This window comes from Protomyctophum parallelum, assembly GCF_964188405.1.
Source record: "Protomyctophum parallelum genome assembly, chromosome: 7".
Lineage (NCBI taxonomy): Eukaryota > Metazoa > Chordata > Actinopteri > Myctophiformes > Myctophidae > Protomyctophum > Protomyctophum parallelum.
In genome coordinates, this window is record NC_139705.1 from 36709455 (window position 1) to 36724069 (window position 14615).

Below are 14615 nucleotides of genomic sequence, written 5' to 3' on the forward strand. Positions count from 1 at the left end.
CAACTGCATGCCGCTGTTCAACTGAAGGTTCGAGTTTGAAGTGCCTTGCCAAAAATAGCAAATGGAACATACTGTTTGACCTCTATTCTTAAGATATTTATTGTGATACTGTATATACCCTTAAAAGGGGGTCCTATGTACCTCATTCCTTACTCACTCAGACCTCCACTGCTCTCTCTCGCCTCTGACTGACGTTTTTCCCAGAGAGAGAGAGAGAGAGAGACACACAGAGAGACAGACAGACAGACAGACAGACAAGAATGAGCGAGGTGTTTATCCAGATATAATTATTTGTGTAGTACACATGTCGAGGCTGACAGGCAGCTCAGTGAGTTAGGAGTCTGTCTCTCCTGTTTGGAGCTGTCTCCATGTTTAGACCTTGCTGACACTCTCTTACTGGAGCTAAACTCTCCCACTCTGCTGACTTTTGTCCAGGACACCCACTGGATACCTGTTGCTGTCTACTGTACCATAGAACCAGCGTTACTGGACACCTGCTACCACAGAACCACCACTACTGGACTGTTTTCTACAGAGCACTCTTCTGCACACAACATACTACATTGCAGGTATATCCATTATTTTATTAACGATTATTCTTTCAATTACATTTTCAATTAATCAAATAATCGAGAAGCATGTTTTTTTTATTTTTATAGATTCAATTAATTGACATGATTAACTGTAAATCGCTCTGGATTGAGGGCGTCTGCTAAATGCCCTAAATGTAATTGTAATTATAACCAATTACTTAGTCGTGCAACAGTTTTGCACAAAAATAGCTACATTTGCCAATCTGCAACACATGAGCAGTAGATCTGCTATTTTCAAACGTCTCTGGGCTATAACTTCCCGCAAAGCCACGCCATAAACATGGATAGATGGATGGATGATTTTATGTTGTCATTGATTGAACACAAGTGTACAACAAAATGTACGTGTACTTGTACTGTAGATCTGCTATTTTCACCAGTTTGGATCCCGGGCAAACGTCTAAATCCTCTGTTGGGTCTCGACCTGAAAAGTTTGAGAATCACATGGGCTATAGCTTCCTGCAAAAGCCATGCCAAAAACACTTACTGTGACCCTCGGTAATTTCCGTCTGTGTGTCTTCATGGTCTCTGTGTGATCTGTTGATCTCTTTAGCGGTGCTGTACGTGCTGGCTATACCTCTACTTCTCCACCATGAGTTACCTACACTCGACTCACACCGCTGCTCAGGGGAAACCACAGCATTGCCCGTGAGTATCATGACTCTATGCCTTCTAATAAGAAACAGTAAAACATAGTTATCCCTTTCAATTGCAGGCCAGGTATTAACTCTCGTACTGTACTGTATGTGCACATAACTTTCCCATACTGTATCTTTGTTTGAAACAGACGTGACACGTGCATTATGTGTTTCTGGCTCAAATCTGCTGTCGAATATACCGGTAGATTAATATAAATAATATTGGGAAGATACTGTGTTAGTACTGTAGGAGGAAGTAGGATTTCTACAGGTGGTATTGCTACTTCTACTATACTCAAAACAACACTGTTCTGCATGCATTGGGCTTGTGTGAAACAAAATCCCTCCAGTCAGCCACACTTAACCAGTTAAGCCTAGATATACTTCATTGCATGATGAATAACGGGGCACAGTAGAGAGGCATTCCAAATAGCCGAGCTACAAGTTGACAATGCGGCGCGACGCAATGCATTGTGAGCTTGAAGATGGCTTGTGGCTATTTCCGCTATGTTTATTTGACACATTTGGCCTGTAATGACAAGCCCATTTAGGGACACCACAGGTTGAAAGTGGCAATGCCTTCGAAGCAGCTGAGATGTTGCTAGAGCAGACTGTAAAATGATTTACTAGGTGTGAGATCATGCTGCGACCACTTCCGTTTTCAGACACGGAGCCATTCTTAGCTTGGTTTCCACTGTGGGTCAAGTCCCGTGGGAATGTCTAAAAGTAGTTTAACTTCCCGGTGTGCCCCCCCAGTAACACCATGTGCACGCACATACATGTATGAGCAACCACACACACACACACACACACACACACACACACACACACACACACAGACAGTACTGTATACAGTAACTGTATACAGTAACTATGTGTGGTGAGAGCATGCATATTCGCTCATATTTGTGTGCATGCGTGCGTGCGTGCGTGCGTGTGTGTGTGTGTGTGTGTGTGTGTGCGTGCATGCGCCTGTGCATTGCAGCAGTGAAGCTGGGTCATCATCATCGTCTGGTTTGGAGGACTTGGGACGTCACGAGCAGCTGGACCCCAAGGACAGCCGGGGATGTGAGGACCCTGGAGAATACTGCCCCGGTAACAAACACAGCTGGGACATCTCTCTGTCCTCTATGACATGTCAACCTCTGCCGTACAACGGCCTTCAAATGCTAGTGTTAAAAAAGGCAAAACATTAATAAATAAATAAAATAATCTTTAAAAAGGTAGATTTTAAATGGGGCCTAAATGGTCTCGGGAGACCAAATTTAGCTTTTTGGTCTTGTGGTGAAAACGTTTGGGAACACCAGCACTGCAGTAGAAAACACTTATTCAAACTTCCCCAACTGTGAGCCCCTGAACATCAAAGGGAAGTGACACGTACGGGTTATGCCTCCCTGGGGACTTGCTGTGGGCATCAAAGCTTTTGACGATTCAGTGAACATGGTTGTGGTACTGTGAAAGTCTTCCAACAGCACTGTAACCCTAAACCCTTGCTTGCCTATCATTCCCATTTTGTGGCCCTGTATTATTAGTGTCTCACCAAAGCTGATAAATGTGTGGTAAAGATATTTGACACAATACTAAATCATATACCCGTAAGCCATTCAGTTTAAATGGTCCATTGTGTTGGATGCCATTCAAGACAGAAAGCTAAATAAAGCAATGTCACACTTGAGGTTACTTGTTGTACTGTCTATCAGCACGACTGTGATTATCTTCAGCATCTCTCAGCCTCGTGCTTAATACTACTAAATCATGGCCATTGCATACTGTACACACCATCACTATACTTGTAGAGTCAGACCCATGGATCTGTCTATTGTTGACATCGGTATCTCAGTTCTGCACCCCAGATTGATTCTAACCACTTTCAGCATGCTGTCTCTATTTTGGCATGTCATTATAGGCAAATTTTTCCAAAACCTAGCAACAATTGTGTTGTAACGAGTTGTGAACTTGTGAAAACGTTTTTCAAACTAGGGCTAGTACTTTGCTAAATCGGGATCAACCTTGGATCGCAAAATCTGGCATCTGACTCTACCCGTTTGTGTGTTATAGAAATATGAGCTCTTATAAAACTGGCAAGCATCTGTTTTCCTCACAGCTGTCGGAGCCCTGAATGTGGACGAGGACAGAAACAAACTAAATAAAAGGACAAACAAATTGAAACAAACTTGCATTCATCTGTAAATAATCATGCTTGTTTGTAAATACCACAGTCGGCACACTATATACCTGTAGAGTAGTACCGCCTGAATACCAGCGCCCACACATCCAAAAGAGTAGTACCACTTGACTACCAGCGCCTCTGCGTACATCAAATAGAGTAGTACCATCAGTGCCCATATACCCTAGGTGCTGTGTGGAGCTTGCATGTTCTCCCTGTGTCCCCGGCCTAGAGTAAGTACCCTCAGCTGGCGCCTGATGGAGGGGAACGGAACTGGTTGGAATAACGTATTCCTTCCACGCGCTACGTCCAACCAGGGAAACGGCTTGGACTCCTCATGCATGGAAGGAGGCATGAGGTTGCTCTCCCCAGTTGGCAGAGGTAGTGTAGCGCCCAGGATTTCACTAGAAATTTCAGTAGCACCGACTGAATACCAGCAGCCACACAAGTAGTACTAGTACCACTTGAATAACAGATTTTTCTTTGCAGAATGTGTAACAGAGTGGCTCAGAGCCTCTGCCTGAACACCAGAAGCCTAATGTCTCTCCCGGTCAACGGGGAATTCCCTCCTAGGCTGGTGGTTAAGATCATGTTTGGCTTTAGTGTCACTTTCCGAGAGACTCTGGGAATCCCGGGCATTACATTGAAGCCGTAACCCGTATCAGGTTCCCTAGTGGGGCTGTCAAAGGGAGGTGAGTGTAGCAGAGTGACCCAGAGCTCAGAACATGGCACACTAACAGTTTGCTAGTGAGGGGCAAACCCCCTTGATTGATTGAATGTATGCGACTGGACTGCATTTATATAACGTTTGTCTTCCAAACACTCAAAACTCTTTACAATGCATACCTCACAATCCTTTCATACCCATTCCCTCACGTGTATCTTACCAGAATTAGACGATCTACAAGCTCACAACGTGTTGCCTCGAAATGCGTTCTGAGCTTGAGTATCTGCCATTTGCGGTTCACAACATCTACTGTATGTATATTGTATAATAGAATATAAATCAGTGTACAGACGGTGAAGGCATCCATGCAAGACAAAAACCTGCTTGGACACTTTGGCGCAATGCCAGGGGGAGCCAGGATCCAACCGGGAACTTCTACTCTGATTCCCAGCCAATCACTCTCGCTCCTGATCCAAATCAGAGAGTCCAGTGAGTTTCATTGAGCTGTTTGGTAGAGTTAAAAGTGTGTATGTTTGTCTTCTGTCAGGTGGGTACCACCCCGTCCAGATAGGAGACATCTTCAACAGGAGGTACCAGGTTGTCTCCAAGCTCGGCTGGGGTTTCTTCTCCACCGTCTGGCTCTGCGTGGACCTCAGGTTGGTTCAATCATTTCACGGACCCCCAATTGAAAAGATTAGTAGGGATCCCCATGAGGGATGAAGATTTGTGGTGTTAAACAGTTCAATTTTGTGTACATTTTTCTCACAGTTTGTAGATCTGCTATTTGATTTTTTACAAAATTGGGTTAAAGTGGTTTAACTGATTTTTATACTATAATTCTATCAAAATGTGTTATAGTATAAGACATTCATTAGCTGGGAACCCCCTCAAGGACACCTTGGGGCCCCTGCATGGAAAATCTTAATATATTATTTATTTAAAATAGCTAAAATAGCTGATCTACAAGCTCTTATCGCGATGCATTGTGAGCGACACTGTCCTACTACACTTAGTAGGGCATTAATTTACAAAAACTAAATATAGACACAAAGCTTCTGTGTGACAGTGACAAATTATGCTACACCGATGGGATATTTGTGGCTGCTGCTTAAGTCACACTGGATACATGTGTCAGTCAGCTTGTACAATAAGCTCATAGAGATTGATGCATGCGTGCGTGCGTGCGTGCGTGAGCAGATTGGGCAGGCGTGTTGCTGTGAAGGTGCTGAAAAGTGGTCCAGAGTTCACGCTGGTTGGACAAGATGAACTCACACTCCTGCGATGTGTAAGTCCTTTTGCTCTCCTGCTGACTCTATCCAAAGTTATTTCCCACTTTCATCGTTGTGCATTGATGTAATTACACTACACAGTCATTTGGTATTAAAGGAACTTACATACAATGAATATAACATTATTTTATAGCTGTAATCTGTTAATGTCCTGCCCCAGCTTCAAACTGTACTTTCGTGCAGCCAGATGATCATAGGCCTATCAATACATTTGGGGACATCTAAATTCAATCTAGGGGTTTAAACTGTGTTGCATGAATTCAGGTATTTAAAAAATGACTGCATTGCATAATCAGATGTATTTATGTATATACAGTACTGATTAATATGCAATGCAGCTATTTTTGTTGATGTATTGGTAGGCGGAGATCTCAGATCATCTGACGGCTTGTTAGCATCAAGATGGGAGCAAATAGCAACAACACGTATCTCACTCTCTTGTGTTCTCTCCTGCTGTCCCCAACTTTTGTCATATTCATCCCTCTCTCCCCCGACCCCCTCCTCAGGTCAGTGGTCCTGCAGCTCGTCATCCGTCCAGCAGAACGATTGTCCAGCTGTTAGATGAATTTAAGCTAGTTGGGGTCAACGGAGTCCGTATCCTTTTTAGAGACTGAAACCGACACCCACTAGAGACCTGCGGATTTAGCGGCGGTTGCCGCGGGTAACCGCGGATGGTGCGGTTAATATAAATAGGACGATGTGGTTGGATAGCGGGCGGATAATGAATTTGCGGTTGTGGGTGACAAAAAACTCCATCCGCAGGTCTCTAACACCTACAGTTAAAGGTGTGTGTGTGTGTGTGTGTGTGTGCGTGTGCGTGTGCGTGTGCGTGTGCGTGTGCGTGTGTGTGTGTGTGTGTGTGTGTGTGTGTGTGTGTGTGTGTGTGTGACTGTGTGTGTGTGTGTGTGTGTTCTGTTTTGTGTGCATAATGTGGTAGTTCAGCAATTGCTTAAAAAAGGCATTAATCAAATCCCAAGCTACGGTAATGACTGTAATGTGTTTGATTTACATTGATTTACATCTGATCTGATCTCATTTACATGTCAAAACTGGCATTGTTCGAAGACTAATCTGAGCTCACGTCAGAATATGGACCTTAACCTCAGTAGATGTATGTCTGGTGTTGGAGCTGCTGGGTCCTGACCTAAGAAGCTGCCAGCTGTGTTTTGGAAATCCAGGTCTGCCGCGGCATTGGGTCAAACAAATACTCACTCAGGTAAAGTTTAAGAGGGACACATCACAAGACAAGAGAATATGAATTTTAACCATTTGAGAATTCAGTCTGAAGATGCAGTTAAAAAGCTTAGTCTCAAATCCAAGCCGGAATAGATCTGGGCAATCAGCATGTACCATAGTTTCCTGAGGTCCTTATTAATAAGTTAACCATTTAAGCCTCATGTTATACTTTTTCAAATTAAGGCATCGCACAAAAATAGTGAAACGAGTTGATCTAGAAGCTCAGTGTGTCGCAATGTAGATCTGCATGTTTCCTTTTTTAAATCTTTTGAAAAGTAATGTTATTAAAGAGATGGCATTCTCAACAACGACACTCCGGTTTGAAAGAGGTTAACAATTTGCTGTTGATGTGAACACATGAGTAAGGTCCTCCCATGCATACCTGGTGTAGGTTTTGGAGGGACTGGACTACCTGCACTCCCAGTGTAAGATCATCCACACAGACGTCAAACCAGAGAACATCCTGTTGTGTCAGGTGGAGCAGTCCCAAACACAGCCAGCGGGGGGCAGTAGCACCTGGTCCGGCTTGAACAGGAAGGATGCCAAGTTCACAGGTAGTGTAGCTATGTGTGGCAGGCCATCGGGCCATGGGGTGACCTGGCTTTACTTTAGGGGTTTTAATACAAATGCATGTGACCAGAAATGATGGACTGAGTAAAGGATTCCCCCCCAAGATTACAAGGTTTTATTAAACATCAAATGATCAATTAATTAAAAGCACGTTGTTGGATTGGGATACAATACTCAATCATACAACTAATAGGAAAGGGAAAGAGTTGCAACAATGAAGAGATGGGGCTTATTCTGGCCTATCACACTCCGGTGCCCTACACCAGAGGTTCCCAACAACTGGTAAGAGACAGTACCACTGGTGGTACGTACTTGAGCCACCTCTGGTGGTACTCAGAGGAGTCGCCCAAAAAAGGAGAAAAATGACAAAAGTGGAATGAAATATTTATATTACTAGTTACAGGTAGTTCTTCTGACCAAGCAATTGGTTGAAATAGGCTATCCAGCCGTGCTAAAATGGGGATGACAGTATACTGTACCTAGCCGTTAATAGAAGATTTGAGAACGGATTAATCACATTAGAAATATCATCAGTTGTGTTGATTAGTGATTAGACAGAGTTTTGTCAGAGCAGCAGCATTATTGGCTTAGGAATGGAACAAACAGGGCAGGTATATACGCTCCTGTATTTTAACATCAGTTAGTATGGTGGTACTTGGAGAGACAAATATTTTCTGAGGTGGTACATCAGTATAAAAAGGTTGGGAACCAATGCCCTACACAGTACAAACCATAAGGTAGGCTATACATGAGGCTAAATAAGACAAGTAACGTGTTAAGGATTGAGTGCAACATTACCAATAATTATCATTACTGTTACTCAGAGTAAGCTATTGAGAATTTCAATAAATAAAGATTTCAATAATTAAACGTACTTCTACTTGAGTAATATCGAAGTCAAGTAACAGTACACTTGAGCAGTACAGTGTACTTAGGGATACTCTAAAACATTGACAAACTGTTGATCTGTCACATGTCTTAAAAGTGTATGGTGCTTCTAGGATCAGCGGGAATGTGGAGGAGAGGATGAGGAAGGAGAGCAAGTTAAACAAATCTTATTCTATAAAAAATGTTTCGACCGGTTAAGGTCTTCAAGGGCTCTGGTTCAGTTCTCGCCCTGATGAAACTTAACCGGTCAAAACAGCATTTTTATAGAATGAAATTAGTTTTAACTTTACTTCCTCTCTCCTCCACATTTTTTTGCTCAGATCTCCAATTCCATTTTAAGTAAGCAATATTTATTTGCCGTTACAATGTTTTATTTTGCACGTATTGACATAAAAACTGGACTTTTGATGTCAATGTGTAGAGAAATACTTGATTTCAGAAACCAGGGAAAGGGGTGTTTTTGTATTCTAGTAAACTATATTTGAACTGCTGTGAGCCCCCAGTTCTCATATTCTGTATGATGTTGGAGGAAAAAAGAATACAGTATGATGGTAAAACAGTGAGTGAATTCATGGCTTGCTGTGTCTTTTAGAGAGGACCCAGGTCGATATACAGTATAAAACAGTGAGTGAACTCATGGCTTGCTGTGTCTTTCAGAGAGGACCCAGGTGGATGCGCTCAGCTTGAAGCAGATTCCAGTGAAGATCGCTGACCTGGGCAGTTCCTGCTGGGTGGTCAGTGTTCACACATGTGTCGGTGCACATGTCCTCCTTATTACAATGCTGCATACTGTTGCTCCTCCCACTTGGCTGCAAAGCAAGCATTGCTTCAAGTTCTCACCATGGGGTCCCTGCAGCAGTGCGGCTAGACGATTAATTGATATGATTGATCTCTGACTTCACACCGATTGTACTGTACAGAATACAGATTGAGGGTCCCACAAATCAAACATTGTATCAAATGGGGGTCGATTTAGTACAAACTTTGATAATGACAAGAGCACAATGAGGAACCTGTGTGCGCGTCTGTCTGTCTGTCTGTCTGTCTGTCTGTCTGTCTGTCTGTCTGTCTGTCTGTCTGTCCCTCTGTCCCTCCCTCCCTCTATAGGCATAATATCTTTCCCTCTGTCTTTGTTTGACTGCCTCCTTGTTTTCTGTCCCTCTCTCCATGTCTTTCTCAGTACAAACATTTCAGTGAGGAGATCCAGACGCGTCAGTATCGCTCTCTGGAGGTTCTGCTGGGTTCAGAGTACGGGCCGCCCGCTGACATCTGGAGCCTAGCCTGCATGGTGAGGAGCACAACTGGAAGCTTAACAAAACATGTCCTCACATTGTAGGCTAACTGTAATCTGAATAACGCAAGACAGGCGTGGCTTCCCTGTGGATCTCTGATGCCATGTTGATTTCAATTTGATTATGTCAATAATCAACTTGAAGTTGAAGGTCAGCAGACAGGCGACTCCTAGAAATTCCACCAACAAAAACGAATCTCAGGGACGATTGTGCCGTTGCGGTCGCAGCCCCTTCACTGTGGAACAGCATTCCCTTTGCTGTCTGTCCTCTTCATTGAGACATTTTAATCCAGACTTAAAACATGTTTATATTCACAAGCCTTTGAATCCCCCTGATGCTTCTGCACTATGCTGATGTTTGCCTTGTTGCTCTTAACTGCCATTAAGGTTCTTTCTACTGTTTGAGTACCATAACTGTGTGTTGTTTGTATTGTCTTATACTGATGTATTGTATTGTAGGCCTACTATATTGTATTGTTTCCTCTGACCTGTGAAGCACTTTGGTACAATGAGAGTTGTTTTTTAAAGTGCTATACAAATACATTTGATTTGATTTGATTTGATTTGATTTGATTTGATTTGATTTGATTTGATTTGATTTGATTTGATTTGATTTGATTTGATTTGATTTGATTTGATTTGATTAGATTTGATTTGATTTATGAATTCAAAAAATGTGATATATATTCACACAAAATATATATTTTCATATGATGCCGATCAGTCCAGTGGTTTGCGAGATTGACTGGTCATATAAGAGACACAGACAGACCAGACCCACTTCTAGATTGCAAAATGTATGGTACATTTTTATCCAATTTAGTGTTCAGAAGCTCACACCCTTGGTGCTTGGGGAGCAGTTCTTTTTTTTATTGTATACTTTATTGAAAATATATTTCAAAAGGATAAATTCACAAGAAAGCTGTTAGGCTTGTTTCCATTGTGGTCCTCTTGGGGAAAGGGGAAGGGGAGCAACAGACAATAACGGACAAAGTTATAATAGTTTGGGATTTTTCATTATAGTTTAGTTCTAGTTCGTTTTTACTTATTTTGTTTTCTAATTCAGTTAGTTTTAGTTGCTAGTTTTTTTTAATTAGTTTTAGTGTTTGTTTTTGTTTTTCTGCCCCTTTCAATCCTGCACCTGACAGATAGTTGACAAATAGGTGCAGGATTGAAAAGGGCCAGAGTAAGTATTGTGTAATAAAGAAAAGATATTAAAAAATATATATTCAGTTACAGATTAAGCTACTATAAGGGAATTTTGTCTATCATTTCAGTTAGTTGTAGTTGGTTTTGTAAACACAATGTAGTTTCAGTTAGTTGTTGTTTTTCTTTTCCTTTTCTAGTTTTTATTTAGTTGGTAAACAAAAATGTTTTATTTTAGTTTTAGTTTTTTCGTTAGTTTTTCTATAATAACCTTGACTCAAACTCCCAGATTCAGAGCTTGTAGAAATTGACTACTGGGTAACGGAGCTGCTCAAAACTGAATATCTCCCCTGCTAAACAGACCTTCTGTCTAAGCTCGCAGCAGTAGCAATTTCTGTGCTCATGCTGATAAGCCCCTGGTTCGAGTCCCAGCTAGGACATATAAATGTTACGGTTTGTAGCTTTAAAAGAACAGTGAGCCTTGCTCTGCGTTGAGCTGGAGACTTCACACCATCTTACCCTTCATTTCTTCCCTCAGGCATTTGAGCTGGTCACTGGAGACTCTCTGTTTGAACCCAAAGCCGGCAAGAACTTCTCCCTGGAGGAAGGTACTGGTTCTGTATAATACAGTCTGCCGACGGCGTGACAAATATTGACACAGGATTAAATGAGATTACACTGCGGGTGTATTGAGACTCCATTGTACTTGCTGATGCTGTGCTATGGTAATTGTGCTATTGTGTGTGTGTGTGTGTGTGTGTGTGTGTGTGTGTGTGTGTGTGTGTGTGTGTGTGTGTGTATTCTCGTTCGTCTGACCTCAGATCACATAGCCCGCATCATCGAACTTCTGGGTAAAATCCCACCAGCTGTTGCCTTGTCGGGGAAATATTCAGCAGAATATTTCAATCGCAGAGGTGGGTGTACATTACAACATTTTGACTTCCCCCCCCCCCCCCCCCCCCCAAGATGATTTTTAATTTTTTATGCTTCTGCTGTCAGACAGCCGGAAGCATAAAAATGGCTCAGGACCTCACAAAACATGAATTAAATTCCTTCAGAGTCGTATGACTTTGACTTTTGTCCACAATTCCATGCTGTATTGATGTTGGTACCATAGGTGATAACAATCAAAGCGATCAAATTAAAAAATGTCTCTTGTAAATTAAGTAATGCAGATGTTTAACGATAATGTAACTCTTGAGAGTGTAAAATGAAACCAAATTGACCTATAAGGGGAATAGAGTATAAATGGCACACGTCAACACAGTTCATCAAGCAGAGTCAATCCGGGAGACCTGAAACATGTTTGTTTTTTTAGGCAGTACCTTTCTGCCCTACATTTCTGACAACTTTTAAGGGACATCACTCACATCAGTCACTTTAAGGTTCTTTATTGAACCTTTAATCTTGACTGGAGCGGTGCCCGTGGGGCACTGGCGGCCTACTTGGAACGATGCAAGTTGGAAATGCATGCCCTGTCCCTTTTATGCCCATATATGGAGTTCTTAGTCAGGCATGCCCAAATGGAGTATATGCAGATGTATACTCGGAACAGGCCAGCTATATGGACCCTGAGCAAGGGCCCTGTCCAGAGCCCGGGCAGAGAGGCCTTTTGGGGTCAGTTCTGGACAACCGTGGGTCCGACCGACTCGACACCGGCCACTGCCCCCCCCCCCCTGCATTGGTGTGGTTCGCATGCGTTGAATTTGAAGTCGGTGGAGTGAATGGTTCTCGAGTTACGTTGATTACACACAGACGTACAGACAGACGTACTGTACAGACAGAGACTTTATGCATTTATAGATAGATGTAACTGTAACTAAAGTCTTTCATTTACATAATGGTCCGTAATGGTCAAACCAATAGCGTAGAGCAGGGGTAGGCAACCTTAGGCACGGGTGCCAACATCGGCACAGCAGAGGGTGAACACTGGCACACTGGCATAAGTGTGAGAGAGATTATTTTTATTTAAATTTGAAATGTATATAAAAAGGTTTAAAGTTAAATTAAGTCCACTCACATCTGTATACAAATTACATCCTGCACATAATTCTACATTCATTTAAACTCACATTCATTGAACTCTGACTGGGGAGACAGTGGTACAGATACAAATTTAGTCTAAAAATGTTTTTAAAGGAGAAAAAATTAAGGTTGCTATGTGTGTATGAACAATCAATATCGGATGGGAATATATAATTTGGATGTGGTGTCATAATTAAACGTAATGTCGATATGGCACGCTAACTATCAAGAAAATAAAGACACGGCACTTCATGTCGAAAAGGTTGCAGACCCCTGGCGTAGAGTATAATAGTATAATTGTGTATAATAGTGTAGTGGCAAGGAAATATTTAGTTTTTCCCTGAAATGGGAATAGCTGTAGTTTTTATTTATTTCAAAACATATAAATACTTTTAATTTTATGATTAGGAAAACGATATGGATTATTATTATTTAAGTAAAATTTGTTATAGTTATTGCAGATACATCAATTTGTTTATTCAAACTGGCAGTGAAATGCTTGTACTTCTAAGATTGCACTTTTACACTCCGTTAAATATTATAAGAATCTTGCACTGGAGCAGTGCTGACAAAAACGATAGCAGTAACCCAGTTACTTTAAATCTCTGCCCTGTGTTTTCCATCCAGGTGACCTTCAACGTGTCGGCCCGCTGCAGCCCTTGGCCCTTTATGACATCCTGGTGGAAAAATACCACTTCCTATTGGAAGAGGCGTCTATGTTCTCAGACCTCCTGCAGCGCATGTTGAACTTCTATCCAGAGAGGAGACCCACGGCTGCACAGTGCCTCCAGCACCCCTGGCTGGCCTCCAAGCACATCTAGATGGTGTACTAGTTGGTAGGTGACTCTAGTTCCTATACTTAATGCAATATTGTCTTTCCGAGGATGGCTGGGGAAGACTTCATTCGAAACGGCCTGTGTTTGGCAGAGTTAGGACAATTAAAGGATGCGCTTGTTTTTGCTTCACATGACAATGTGCTATACTTTTATTTTGCACCTTTTATTTTTATCTCTGGGTGTATTATTTCCTTTTTATTATTTTCTACATAAAAATGTTAGAAATATTATTCTTAATTTATCTCTGAAAGTGTACAAATCTAAGCAATTGGACCCATACGGGTCCTTTGTACGCTCTCAGAGTTACTAATAAATGAACACTGGATTTTACTGTGTAAAATGATATCTTGCCATGCAGTCTAAGTTCCGGACGCAGCCTGAAGTCGGATAAAGCCCAACTATAAGTATGGCTCTCCTCTCTACTATGGCTCTATGAACTTCAATGTAGACATTTAAAAACATTTAGAACTTTGTCCACCACCTCATATATTATGGACCCTTGACCCTGTCTTTAAAGTCAGGAACTGGAAACAAGAGCCAGGCAAACCATTTGCGAGGCATGCCCATAATTACTTGACCTGATCCATGACTTTTATCCCAGGCTGATTAATTAAAGGTTTCCCACGAGGGAGAACTGAGCATGAGTTTGAATCTCAGGTGTTATCATTTCTTGAGGTAACGTTGTAGTTTCTAAAGATAATTCCTTGAGGCCCAATGTAGTTTCTATGAAAAATGTGTATGAATGTTCATTAAGCTCTTATAATGGTGCTATTCCTTATTTTTTGTCTAATTTTGTACCTTTAAGCAAAATCAGATAAGGTGCAGCATGTAAACCGATGTCATTACCGAAGACGCTTTCTGTTATAGATTTTACTACCCTTCTGTCAAGTCTCAGAAAGGACAAGTTGACATAGCCAACCTTTGCGGTTCATTTGTGTACCGTAATTTATTTTTTAAATAAAATGTGTGTTTTCCTCTTCATTTTTAATCTATGTTTTGTTATCCTGTGAATCACTATGGATGTGCCTCTTTGACACTGGAACATTAACCCAGCCATAACTCATAAGTGGTGTTTTCCGTAAATCCCAGCCATAACTCATAAGTGGTGTTTCCCGTAAATCCAGCAAATGGGTTAAAAAAAACAAAAAACACTTCCTTTTAAAGCCAAATAGAAGCTTTTTCCTTCTTTGCTTGTTCTTTAAATTTTAATGCACCTATAGTATATAAAATATTCAGACTACAGATTTGAAAAGTTGTTCTACACATTAC

At 41.6% G+C, this 14615-nt stretch overlaps 1 protein-coding gene across 2 annotated transcripts; it reads left to right on the forward strand.

Moving 5' to 3' along the window:
• Positions 1–233: 233 nt before the first annotated feature.
• On the forward strand, positions 234–14325 carry LOC310861004 (SRSF protein kinase 3). Of its 2 annotated transcripts, none has more exons than XM_083768254.1 (13): positions 234–569; positions 1147–1241; positions 2217–2326; positions 4613–4721; positions 5263–5350; positions 5861–5948; positions 6464–6570; positions 6982–7144; positions 8706–8782; positions 9229–9336; positions 11024–11093; positions 11307–11399; positions 13138–14325. In XM_083768254.1, exons 2-13 carry the CDS (start codon positions 1186–1188, stop codon positions 13329–13331), a joined length of 1263 nt encoding a protein of 420 aa, XP_083624380.1. In that variant the 5' UTR covers positions 234–569; positions 1147–1185; the 3' UTR covers positions 13332–14325. The 2 variants fall into 2 exon arrangements, with proteins under 2 accessions (XP_083624380.1, XP_083624381.1); XM_083768255.1 differs by having other exon boundaries at positions 2220–2326.
• The last annotated feature ends 290 nt before the right edge of the window (positions 14326–14615 follow it).